Source organism: Centroberyx gerrardi, chromosome 15 (genome assembly GCF_048128805.1).
Source record: "Centroberyx gerrardi isolate f3 chromosome 15, fCenGer3.hap1.cur.20231027, whole genome shotgun sequence".
Taxonomy (NCBI): Eukaryota; Metazoa; Chordata; class Actinopteri; order Beryciformes; family Berycidae; genus Centroberyx; species Centroberyx gerrardi.
Genome location: NC_136011.1, coordinates 2,837,115 through 2,850,553, shown reverse-complemented (window position 1 = coordinate 2,850,553; position 13,439 = coordinate 2,837,115). Strand labels below are relative to the sequence as shown.

The 13,439-nt window shown below is 41.1% G+C and overlaps 1 protein-coding gene across 1 annotated transcript in view; it reads right to left on the bottom strand.

Moving 5' to 3' along the window:
• pdzd8 (PDZ domain containing 8) overlaps positions 1 to 6,964 on the bottom strand; it is a 45,262-nt gene extending 38,298 nt beyond the window's left edge. Inside the window, exon 1 of the mRNA XM_071901915.2 lies at positions 6,025 to 6,964. Within this exon, the coding sequence (XP_071758016.2) occupies positions 6,025 to 6,908 (884 nt within the window). The 5' untranslated portion in view covers positions 6,909 to 6,964. The remainder of the gene's footprint in view (positions 1 to 6,024) is intronic.
• Between the last annotated feature and the right edge of the window lie 6,475 nt (positions 6,965 to 13,439).

Here is a 13,439-nt window from a genome sequence, read left to right as displayed (position 1 = left end):
ACTATTTATCTACTGTGACGTTTAAAAAAAAAAAGTGAGATGGGAGGTGCATTATAGAGCAGCAAATGGCTGTTTTCAGGCTATAGTATTACTTCCAGCTCTGTGCCATTACGGCCCTGTTGTTTTACAAAACTCATCATCTCTCGCTCCAAGGGATTCAGCCAAAAGAACGGCTAAACTACAGTGGCAGTCCGATCGATGCCGAAGTCTCCCTCTGTCTGCGGCGCAAAGCAGACAGAGCCGAGCTAAAAGGGAACCGGTCTCCGTCTAAAATGGCCAGGCTGAAGACTATGGTCAGCTGTTTTCAGTGGTGTGGCCTATACATAAACCCATACAGTAGCTATCACGCTTCCCCCTATAACGGGAAATGATAGAATAGGGTGAGGAGAGAGGTTCAAGTGGAGGGATAACAGATGTCTGGAGAGCAATTATGTAACAAACAACACAGCTGACACTGGGTAACATGTATGTATGTGTGTGTGTGTGTGTGTGTGTGTGTGTGTGTGTGTGTGTGTGTGGTGTGTAGGGCGAGTTGACGCTGTAATGTATATACAGATATACTGTATATTACATTGGGGGAAGAGATTTATTAACCCGTGTGCACAACATGCTACTGTGTGCACAATATATATATGTGCTTAAGTTGCAAAAAAGTGTGCATACGTGCGCAAATGCATATGTGTGCAAAACATATGCTATTGTAATGAATCAACTTGTTGCCTTTTAAAAATGTATTAGAATATTAGTAATTTAGTACCTCGTGCAAGGTTCCCAAAGTGGAGTCCAGCTACCTCCAGGGCCTCTATAGAAGTTTTCTTTTCAATATTATTTCACAAATTGTAAAAGTTTGCACCATAATAGAATGTATGAGAATGACCATCACTATTTTCACTTTCCCTGTCTACACTACGGACAGCTATGCAATTCCTGCACGAATACCCTCAAATATTATATTCTCAAATGTTGGTCCCTGAGAGAAAATCTGATCAAATGGAGGTCTGTGGTCTAAGGTGTATCATTTGAGGTCCTTGCTATGTAAAAGTTGGGAACCCTGGAGTCTGGAGTGCACAATTCTCTGCAGTATTCCCCATAGCTTGGATTCTGCCTCTACATGGGTGTTGTAATGCCTGGATTACCTCCAGTGGGCCGCTGTCCCAGCCCTCCCCTCCACAGTCCTGCCATCTGTGCCACTCAGCAAATCCCAAGGTCCAGCATTCATTCTCAAAGGCTGTTCCCCATTACATCATCTCATCACACTTGCTCACTTGCTCTGCATGATCATGGGTAACGCACACGCGCATTTAGAAAAGTCCCGTTTGCTGCAGTGTTCCCCCACACGACTCAAAGCATTGATGTTGTGGGCATGTCAGTGGGTCTGTGGCAGAATATAACAGTGTTTAATGCTTACATTTAGTAGTTGGCTCTCATGAAACAAGCAAAACTGAACGCAAACTTAAAGTCTGACCTTGGCAGTGCACTGACTTGCTAAAAAAAACATCTCCTCTCACCTCGTCTGTCCATCCAAACAACAGGAATGACCCAATTAGTCTTGCATATAATTACTCATACCAGTGTTTCCCCCAGAATCTGGTGGGAAATCCATGAAACAGGATTTAGACCATGTGACACTAAAACTTTCCACTGAAAACGCATATTAATGAAATTCTTCTGGGTGGGTTAGCAGCTCTTGAAGCCAAGGTGACCCACCTATTAAATGGTAAGGGAACCTGATTCATACTGCGCGAGAGATGTTAACCAATAATAAAAGCTGTTATGGGGTTAACCTTCTGCAACAATGTGGTAAAATGTTAATAGATTTTGTATGTTACAAGCAGTAGTCAGGTCTGGACTGACATGCGCACACACAGTAAGGCTTTTTTGAGCATCTATTTGAGATGTGCTACACTAACCATGAAGGCAAAACAAAAAGGACTGAGACATAACGAGGTAAACAAAGCCAACGCGTGGACGTTTTGACGCTGTGATGCAGCTACCACTGCAGTCCCGCCACGGCAGAGTGACCTTTGCGAATGTAACCCGACCGGGACCAGAAGTCTGGGTCAGTGTGCCATGTAATTGGAAGCACTGATGCTGAATCTACCAAGTGCTGTCACAGCAATCGTGGCGGGCTGACAGATACACTTAGGAGAAGCGTTGTACAAAGCAAATTCTGTAGGTGATATGAGCTGATCCTGATTGGCTGAACAGGAAACTCTTAGGGTGCACTCATACCTACTGTACAGTTTCCTTTGGTCCAAACCACAGTGGAAAAGACATTACGTTGTTGCATTTGGTTCATTTGGGTTCATTTACGTTGCCCAATTGTACTTGTAAACAAAGTCACATGGATTCACATGAGTTTTGGTAACATGTCATCCCACAAGGTTACAGATTTTGGCTCTAAATGGAGGAGGCATTTCACCACATCTTAACATCTTGCCCTTGGTTCATTTTGTTATGCTAGGCTTTCCAAGCATGAGTAAATTCTGTCAGATGTCAACATCTATCTTCTTACACGCATAAAACCTTGTGTTTTGGGCTCATTTCCTGCATTTGGTTTGGATTACACTCTCACCCCTAATGAACCACACCACAGTTCTCTTGGAAGAGGGCCGAGTTTGAATGGCACTGTTCTCACCTGCCAAAATGAACCGAACTAAAAGGAGTAAACGCTCTATTAGGCCTCAGACTGTTTGAAATCTTCATTACAGCGAGATATTTTATGTGATGTAAAGCCCACTGTTCTGGCACTATCCCAGCACAACAGGCACATTAGCAGACCTTTCTCTTCATATTTGCATCTGGATGGCCCTGTTCACTTCACCTCATGACACACTAATGAACACATAGACTGCCTAATAAGCTATGTTTCCATCCAACTGTCAAAAGGACTTTTAGCCTAAAATTGTAAATGTCACAAAAAAATCTAATGTTATACAGGTGTTAAAACAAAGGAAAGAAAAACACATTCATGAGAAAAATGGAAGTTGGAAGATGGAGTTTTTCAAGAATTGCTTTAGTTCTTTAGTGTCAGTTAATGTTGGCCATATTTTATGCTTTCATTCCAAGAAGAAAATAAAGAAATGTACTTGTTGATATTACATAACTAATAAATAACTAAATGAGTAAATGTACCTAATTACATTTACTCACGTTACTGTCATTAAGTAGCTTTTTTGTGTATTTGTACTTTTGAGTATTTTTTTTAAGTTAGTAATTTTACTTTCACTAAAGGACATTTTTACTGAAGTATTGTACTTCACTACATTTTAAATCGCATCCAAACACAAATTTTGTGGCTCTCCATAAGCATCAGGAACTGACATGAACTGACAAATTGTCAGCAAAGAAGAGAAGAGTATTCTGGCATTACTTTGTCTGTCCTGTCTATTTTGTAATTTTCAGTTTTTCCAATTAAAAGAATGTAGTTTGAACTCTGTTTGAACTTACACATGGGAGAAACAGCAGGTACTACATTTCTGGAGGTCGTGGTGAACAGACTGTACAGATTTGACCAATGTGTTTCTATCACTATTTATCACATAATTTCTGTGACAAAAAAAAAGTTCAACTTAAAGCAAGCTAAAAACTTTTTTTGCAGTGTTTTAATCCAATGTTACCATTTCCATTCAGCTTTTCTACTTCATAACTCAGCTTTTAACATGCTGAGATAGTGCATATTTTGTTTATTCTGCTAATAAAATGCTGCTATTAAAATTCTGCAAGGTGAAGCAGACAAAGAGAGGAAGGAGGAAGGAGGAAGGAGGAACAAGAGAGAGAGAGCGAGAGCGAGAGTGAGAATGTCTGTGTGTGTGTGTGTGTGTGTGTGTGTGTGTGAGTAAGTGGGTGAAATGCTGCACATTGCACCACTGAAAATGACAGGAAGTAGCCCTATTGGCCAGTCTTCCCCCTATCAGCTTCACACAAATTAGTGTAAGAAGCGTGTCTATTTCACACTCGGCCGTAGTCATTTCAAAACTTTCTCAACGTAGTGACAGCAGGTCACTCCTCTCTCTGTCCTGAAAAGGGTGTGTGTGTTGTCAGTGGTCTGCTAGCTGTGGATGCTGTAGCAACAGGTGCATTCCCATTCACTGAAAGAGCCCACAACTGCGTGTACGGCTCCTGAACTGCTTCCAGTAGCCTTATGTATTCTCCTAAAGTTGTTCCCGACTCTTAAAGCAATATGCCACTTAGTTTTAACATGTTTGTGAACAGATTCAACAACAGATCCCCTCTTTTAAGACAATAAAGCAATCTTGGGTCCTTCGTCATTTTGCAATTCTATCCTCGCTTTACACTAAAATTAGTATTTAAAAATAAATGTAGATCCGGTCTCCCAAACAGGAACTATCTCTCCTAAATGGTATCCCTCCGCTATGTTGTCTTCTATCAATAAAAATGCTATTTGGCGAAATGAGGTTCTAAAAAGTAAGACCAAATGTCAATTGAAAATCACAGTAGTGGGATCTGTTGTTGAATCTGTTCACCAACCTGTTAAATGTCAGTTTTCAGTCTATTTTCCTGGTTCATTCAAATGAATAGGAAGTAAAAATCTGAACACTACAAACTCGTCCAGCTGCATCTGATCTTGGTGATTAGTTTATATTCTGGTTTTCATGGTGGTCAAGTGCTGAATAACCTCCATGTTAAAACTAATATTGCTTTAAATGACAACACCAACTTTTTGGGAAACTGGCCCATTGGTCAACTTACCCTTTATATGGCAAGATTGCCGCTAAAAAAAAACAACAGCAACTCTGGATTACTAAAAGGTCTATCTTCTTACATTGGGCATAGTTGCCTACAGGCACTTAACATACTGTATGCTAATATGTTAGCATGTGCACAGGACAGCAATATCTACCACAAGAGAGACACAAGAGATGATTTTGGTGGAACCCCTATCGTAACATGGTAAGCTGACTGACGAGCCAATTTCTCCAAAAGTCGGTGTAGTCCTTTAACAGTCTTCAACTCCCCCTTAACCAAGTAACTCCACCCCCACCAACAATGTTACTGCCTAACGGTGAATGTCCATAGCAACACCCATGACGCTTTACAATGCTATTCTCAAAAATATTGGCTACCTCATGGCCGTGGAAGTAATGGATGCAGGTTTTGCTTTCTTAGTACCCGGCACTATTGCTAGCTTTCGGGTTCAGCTAAGTTGCTTGTTATACCAGCACTGTTGTGAATTTCTCTTCACCCACGATTTCAGACACCATCATCCACGCCACTGCTCTTTTTATTTTGTCACAATGTTCAGCCAAAGATGCCTCATATAAAATGGGGTGACTGGACGCAGTAATAATTAAATTCTCCTTCATTCTACTGAGAGGAACAAATGACAGGCAGAACTAGTTTTGTTTCTGAACGACCTTAATCAAGCAGACACCCACTATTCACCATGCCTGTTGGCCTGTCATATGAATGGGGAGCATCATTTCACCTCCACCGTTGGCCTCCTCAAGCCAAAGAAAACCCTGCCTCTGGGACTGCCTGCTATTCTGTACTCTTCTCTATTCGTTTTTTTTTTCTTCACAGTACACTGAGCGGAGGTGGACTGCCTACTGGCCTTGGAGAAAAACAAAGCATTGTGGCCTGATGCATTATGAAGGGCACATATCTGTGTAGGATTTAAGTAGCCCACACTGTTCTTTATGAAGCAGCACTCAAACAGTTGTAGGCTATCAGATGTTAACAGTCTAGCTCACAGTTAGATGGGGATATGATAGGCATGTGACACGTGTCAAGTCAGGGAAGCGACCTTAACTGTTTTTATGATCACATGGGCTCAGTTGGGGGCACTAAACATATAATTAGGCAAAGTATGAGTGCAAATATGAAACAAAATTTGACAGAAATCTATTTCAAAGCCATGTCTTCATTGCCTACCTGATTTAGTAGTTTGGTAAGGTGTTTCTAAAACCTCCCAAACCTGATTTTTGTAGTTTGGTAGGGTGTGTTTCTTAAGCCTACTGTACCTGATTTTGTAGCTGGGTAAGGTGTGTTTCTTAAGCCTACCTGATTTTGTAGTTGGGTAAGGTGTGCTTCTTCTTGATGACCCGTTTGAGCTGGTTGACTATGATGGAGGTGAGCTGAGGCAGCGGCCTTCCCTCAAACTGAGACTTCACCTCGAAGTCCACCAACGGGTCCTCGAGGAAGGAGAAGGACCAATGGGAGAAGGGCATGCGCGTGAACTGCAGCCTCAGTCTGCCCACCACGCGCCTCATCTTGACGAACAGGTAGGCAGACTTCCCAAACACCAGCTCGACGTCGATGGCGAGGTGGAAGCCGCCATTGTATTCGATGTCCACCTCAAAGTTAAGCTCCTCGGGCATACCGTCCTCATTCAAATGCACCGGCTTCATAAGTTTGGCCATTTTAAAAACCGGCAAAGAATTGCCTAGGGAAATATCCCTGAGACTGAGCCCCTCCAGGAGCCGACCTGCTGTCTTGGTCTGCAGCAGCTCCTCAAACTCCACCTTGATCTTTTTGGTGAGCCAGTGTCTGACGACGGGAGTGTCTCGGAGCTCCCTGAACAGGAACAGAAATATAGCATTTAGAAAATTGCACGTCTCGGGTTTGGATGTATGGATGGGCTCGCTCTGAGAAGACGGTGGCGGCTGTTGTTTGGGGCTACCGCTGGTGACAGCCGCTTCCTGTTGCCTTGTGGAGACGGCCTCTTGCTGTTTGGATGCAGCAGATGCTGTGTTGTCTTGCTGTTGCTGGCCTGGTTCGGCATGTTGGTTATTAAAGTAATCCTTCAATGCGGGATCAGGCACTGCTTTGACATATTGCACTGTCCTGGCTATAGGCTCGGGGCTTCTCCGGTAAATCAGCAAGAACTGTAATATCAATGTCACGAGTGCTCCGGAGAACGCGGAAACCAGTATTAAGTAAATCATTTCGACCTACTGCCCTGTTGCCGTCTCTGCGTTAAAACGTTTTCATATTCATAGGTTTTCCGTATTAACAAAGCAAGTTCCACCTGGTCGCTCTCAAAGCTGCCATATCATCTGCTTCTTTCCTGAGCTTCAGGCTCCTCAGTTGATTGGACAAACGTGCTACGTGGCTGTACGTGATGACGGAGGCAGAATGTGTTCATTAGTGACCGCAGACGTTCCTTGGCTTTGGCACACAGACAGACCAACTCATCCCAGTCTGGTTTATGAAGTGTAAACTTTACACTGGTTTAATATCCCAGCTGATAATACTAGATCGTGGGAAATCCCACGTGTGTTTTTGATAAGTAAAGTGTTATAGTGGACAGCATGAAAGACAATTCCTGTAACAACGCTTTAAACGCGCATACGTCACGCCAAATTCTATTTTAAAAAAATGACAATTTAACGGGGCCATTCGTATTGGCAAACGTACATACCTTGTAGAACATGACTTAAGGCGTTCCTGAACCGATGGGAGCCACTCTTCAATTCGGCATACATGTAATACCCCAAGCAGCACTAATTTTAATGAAATTTCAACTTTAGGAATTGGTTCGCTTGTTATTTCCGCAATCCTTGTCCACCAAAATAAACGGCGCTAAGTGTGAACCTAATCGCAAAATTGGGATTTTTACCTAAATAAAGAGCTGCTTGGTGGATCACTTGTATGCCGAATTTACTAGAATAATACATTGATTCATAAAAGGCTTTACATCATGTTCTACGAGATGTGTGCATTTGCCGATACCTAAAACAACATCAATTTGCCCGCCGGATCTGGCAAAGATTGGCGTGACGTTCTCTCCGTCCATACGAGAGAACAGAATGTAATGTATCCATGAAGTAACTTTTTTTAAGCTACAACGAGGACCCAGAAGCGACTTCTAACTGCCTATTTAGATTTATGAGAGATGCATTATGATTTGCCAACAGCTTTAAAAATCTAATTGATAATGACGCCCATGTGACCATATCTTCGGGGTTTTTTTTTAAGCATTTCAACTTATGCAACTATGTAGCTGTGTATTGCCAAGATTTATTTATTTTTTGATAGATGTAGTAGCCTGTTAGTGTAACAAGTGTAATAGTATACTAATGACATTTTTTTGTCTTATTTTTCAGCTCAAGGAGTCAGGCTGTAGATGAGTGGGCATTCTCCTCTTCACTGATGTGCCACAATGTAAGTTCATCATTATTATCTGATGGGTTGTTCTTCCTTTTTCTGAGTATGTGGAAAAAGCCACGAGAAGCAGCCACAATCCTAACTCTCCTCCTGTGTTTTTGTTCAGATGTGGCTTTGATGCTGGAACAGTCGGGTGCTGCAGGTTTGGCCACTTGGGTGAAGTTAGATGGAGTACTGATCTCCTGGAGCAAACCGCATCAAGCCTGATCCTCTCTGAACAGGCTGGTCAGACTTTTGATCTACAGCAGCGGAGTGTTTGGTGCTCTACAGCTTTCTGTATCAACAGCCTGACACACCTGGGGAAGGCTTGATGAAGATGGAGCCTTGACATCCTTGATTAGTTTGGTTTGAGTCTTTACATCTTATATCGGGGAACATAGAGACTTCATTGTAAGGGTCATTAATGCCTCTCTGGATTCAAAAAGAGACATGGAAAGATCCTTGAATCCTCTCGCTGAATCAACTCCTGAAATAACTCCTGTCTTAATCATGAGATAGATTTCCATATTCTGGACCCCAGCTGATATCCTTTCTTTTCTGCCAGGGCGGCTAAGGTATGGGGACGGGTTAGGAATAAGGTTATGCTACCATCTCTCGCTGCTTCTCAAAGTCCAGGAGGAACTGCATCTGCTCAGAATTAACGTGGATTGCTGGATCCCATTTATCAAGTTGGTCCAGAATACGCCCATGGGCACCAAAAGCACAAAGCGATGTACTTCCCAGCCATCAGCGATTTCAACCTGCTAACACCAAGATGGCTATGACCACCGCAGGATATTTGCTAGTCAACCTTGAAAAGCTCGGCTTCATGCTGATTTCAGACATGAAAGAGATGATCCAGAGCTTGATTGATGGTGCATTGTCTCCATTGAAACACCAGGGACTCTTAAATCTACTGTGAATCACGGCACACACATCACCGTCTTAAAAGAGGAGGGAAGTGTTGCTTGTCAACTGCCCCCTCATAGTGCGAAGCATAACAAGGCAGCCTTAATATCGTGTTGATGTGGATTAGGCTATAGATAGAGCCTCTACATCACTGCAAAAGTTGGATTGAGTGTACTCATCCTAGGCTGAATGGCCGGGTGATTCAGCATTTCTTAAAGCCTCGTCCTTAGTCATGAGAGATGAGTCTTACTCTGTGGGAGAAGGTCTATCTGATGTAACCAAGAGAAGTTTGTATGTTGAGAAGTCTGCATATTATCATTTGCCAAAGATTTTTTATTCTCCAAGAACAAAAAAGCAAACACAAAAAGGAAATGTTAAGTCTTGGTATGGCCCCCCAATACTCAGGCAAGGCAGCCTACACATATTTGCCAGATGGTGGGGATATAGCGCACAAATTTGCATGTTGTTCCCAGTTCCATAACTCTCACATTATAATTCCAATTGACGCCAAACTTTGTACATGCATCCAGGTGTTGTAGATCTACAACTTTGCTATTGGGACTGCCAATGTCAGCTATTTTGATTTTCCGCCTCTTTGTATTTTATGCAAAACTTTTTTCCAATAGGCAATATTTGTGCCAAACATGGTAGACAGCTTCAGGGGACTGAGATACACAAACATACTCTAAACCGCAAGTGTTTACATGAGAAATAAATAAAATAAAATGATCACATAAGATGTGCATTTACATGCTCCAACACATGTAATCAGAATAAAATTTACTGACATGCGCAAAATACAGAATCCAGCACTAACATGGGCTTACATGTTTTTTTAAGGATGGTCCATGTTGGGCGCTTGGCATCATTATTGCTGAAGCAACAGTTTTATCAGAACATACTACATTATTGTTATTATTATTGACCGGGAGAAGGCAAGCACAGGATGAGTTTTACTGCAGCTGCCACTTATCAAAATGTTTCTAACAAAAAAAAAGTGTCAGCAACAGACCAGGGCCATGTTCGGAATGGGACACTGTATGGATCTAGCACACTAAAAATACTACATGTGTTACATGAGTTACATGTTGCATGTAGTGTGTATAGTATGAGTAGTATCCTGTTCCGCACGCGACCCAGTTTTGTTTTGCACCCGTAGAGTGAAATCTTAATCGTAATCACTTCGTCAATGACGTCATGAGCGGATGGAATGGATTATAAAAAGGGTTATACCAGCCCTCTCAAACAGAATTAAATTTCATTCTGAATGGGACAGTTTATTCTGATTGAGGTGGTTATATGAGGCATTTGTATTCTGATTGGGCTACTATTCTGATTACTAGTGGAATAAAAGGCTCCATATAAATGCAGCTAATGATGTCAACGCAGGTGTTTGGCATCATGTGTCAAAGGCAAAGCACCTGATTTGACATAACTGCTTGGGGTGTGGCCATAAGTGCAACATGCTTTAATGTTTCAACCCATAGAGAGCAGTGCAGCAGCAATTTTCTACCTCCACTTGATGTAGCATTGATTTACTCTTTAATGGAAAGCACTAAAAAGTTCTGGAGAGTGGTTAGCGCTTTCAATCATAGATGGCAGTAACACAATACTTCTCCATTTAGTTATTTTCTCCTCAAGAAAACTAACAGAGGTGTTTGGCTCAGTAGGTAAAGTGTCTGTCTGTCATGATTGTGGGTTTGAATCCAGTTGAATCCAATTCCGTAATGTTTTGTCTGTCTGTCTTTTCAGAGTGTGCTTGGACCCCTACAATTGCCTCTTGCAGCTATATTCTTTTTATAATTTTTTTTTTATTTTTTATGTCTGTGCATGTATTTTATCTGCATTTAATCAATTGCAATCTTAAACATCTTTTTGCTTTTTCCAGTTTCTTGTGTGCAGGCCATTTTTTGTTTTTGTTAGTACTCACCATACCTTAGCCTAATTGAGACCAAATGTGCTCTTGTAGTGTCTATCATTACAATGGAGAGAAAATATATGCAAAGACATGTATTTGGAAGCCATAGCTAAAAAGAGAAAATCCCATCAGGGAGCATTCAGGATCACTGATATTATCACAAATAATATCTTTTCAGTCATTTCTCCATTTTGTCCCCAGAAATGTAGTTGATCCAGGTTTGGATGTTTTGATGGTAAATGATATTAGATACTGGGACTTTGACATAGTTTAGGGTTTGGTGAACTGACACCTTGGATACCCAGAATTAATCTCAGTCAGTTTGGTCATTTCAGTTATTCCATTTGTTGTCTTTCATGAACACCGCATCCCAACATTGCATTTAGGAAAAAAAAAGGAAAAAAAGTGAGGTGAATGTCACTGGATGTTTCATAGTGTCTTACTTTAGTTAGACTCTGCATAGTCAGACTGATTTTATCTCTCCCTCTCCACCACTGCTCTCTACACCCATTTCATTGCATTTTTCAAACTACTATGGTCGGTGAAATTACTGTAAACAACTTACATGTGACTAACCATTGCCACTCAATGCAACTGAACGACTGCATGTTCACAATGTAATTAAACTGAAGACAGAAAAGTTTAAAAAAAAAGAAAAAACATTCTGACCATCAAAAGTTGGAGTTTGAGAGGGAGAGTTGGAGTTTGCAAGGTGAAGCTGCCGCAAGATGGCGCTATTGATCTAAATCTCTGCTGGAAACATCACAGATCAATGCATCAGGAGATCATATACTCCTCATAAGTACAGGAGGAAACAGATCAAAACAGGAACCTGCCTAATCACTTTAATGTATGAATCATGTGACTTGATCAAACTGACATTGTGGCCTATTTGCAATGAATTTGTAGGCTTTGGCAGAAACCGCTTTAGACTGATTTGTTTGTATTTACCCTATCTCTATCTCTGTAGTAGCCTGAGACCAGTCATGTAGTGGTCAATAAGGCAAATACAGACCAATATAAACAAAAAACAATTGAGCTATATTTTCAGAAAACCGTTAGTTTAGGCTATTCCTTTCTTCCTATAACTTACATCAGTTACATAGGCTACTACTTAGGCCTACTGTGATTTTCTCATAATTTCATATCATAAAGCTTTATGTCAGCTTAAAAAGGTGGTAAACTCTTTTCTGCAATGAAAAGTGGCATTGAAAAACAGGACATTGGCATTGAAAACCAAACTTGAACTGAAAAAAAAAACAAAAAAACACTGGCATTGGAAAAACTTTAAATGAAAATAGCATTCATTGGCACTGAAAAAAAATCTTGCCATTGAAAAAAATTCTATTGAAAAATAAAACTTAATACATAAAAACATAAGAAAACCAAACTGTTGGAAGAAACTGCTGTTGACGTGTGTGTGTGTGTGTGCGTGTGTGTGCGTGTGTGTGTTTGTGTGTGTGTGTGTGTGTTTATTAGTGCATGTACAGTGTACCTCTGTGTTTTAAACGAGACGTGTATGACCACATGAATTTCCCCTTGTGGGATAATAGTTTACCTTGACCTTGACCTTTAACTGAATGTGTCACACTTTCTTAGTTTTTGACCATGCACTCATAATTTTTTTTTTTTTTTTTTTCATGACAAAAAGTTTTCTTCTGTTGCTCTCTTGGTGTGGAGGGGAGGTGTTTTCAGGGGAATTACGGAGGAGAGTGATTTGCATATGTCTATTTTGGGAAGAATGGCTGGCTGCAACTGATGGGATGAGAAGAAGGACAGAATCATTGAAAAGAAAAGCTTTGTGGGGAAATTAGGTAGTAATTAATAAGAGTAATATGATCATATCATATCATTTAAGCACACAGTCAGAAAGTCAAAGGAAGCAATAAAACTGGTAGAAAATAATAAAACAATAAAACAGTAGACTGAATAATTGTGGGATTATGTAAACAATTCCAACACGTTAAGTAGATTGTAAAAGTGTGTATGGGGGTAAAAGATTGATAACATTTGCGTCATGATGAATAATAAAAAAAAAACATAAAGTGAAAAGTAATGTTGCTGCTGCCAAGGCTAGAGATGCGTAAATTCTTATCACTGCTACTGACACACTGTTCATTCTTCTCATTGATACAGTGTGTCATCACTGGCCTATATTTTCATATTCATAAAGTCCACGCGGAGGCGGGCCTGAACTGCTCGAGCAGGTTAGCTGTGCAGCACCTTGGCACGCTGATATTATGCTGCCTTCAAGTGCTGTGGGAAATATCACAATTACGAGTTTGGTGGTAGCTAAATAACACTGGGAAACACTGGGAAATTCAGAACTTCTCAAGAAGGCGAGCAAAGAAAACGCAGATGGGCTATGTGCTTGACGTCACACCATCAAACGCAGCTGTTCATTCTCCCAGCTGATCCAATCATCTAGGCTATAGCACTGTTTACGTTGGTGTGGTGTACTCACAATCTTGGGATCGCTCTCATCGGCCAAGTCATCATCTGA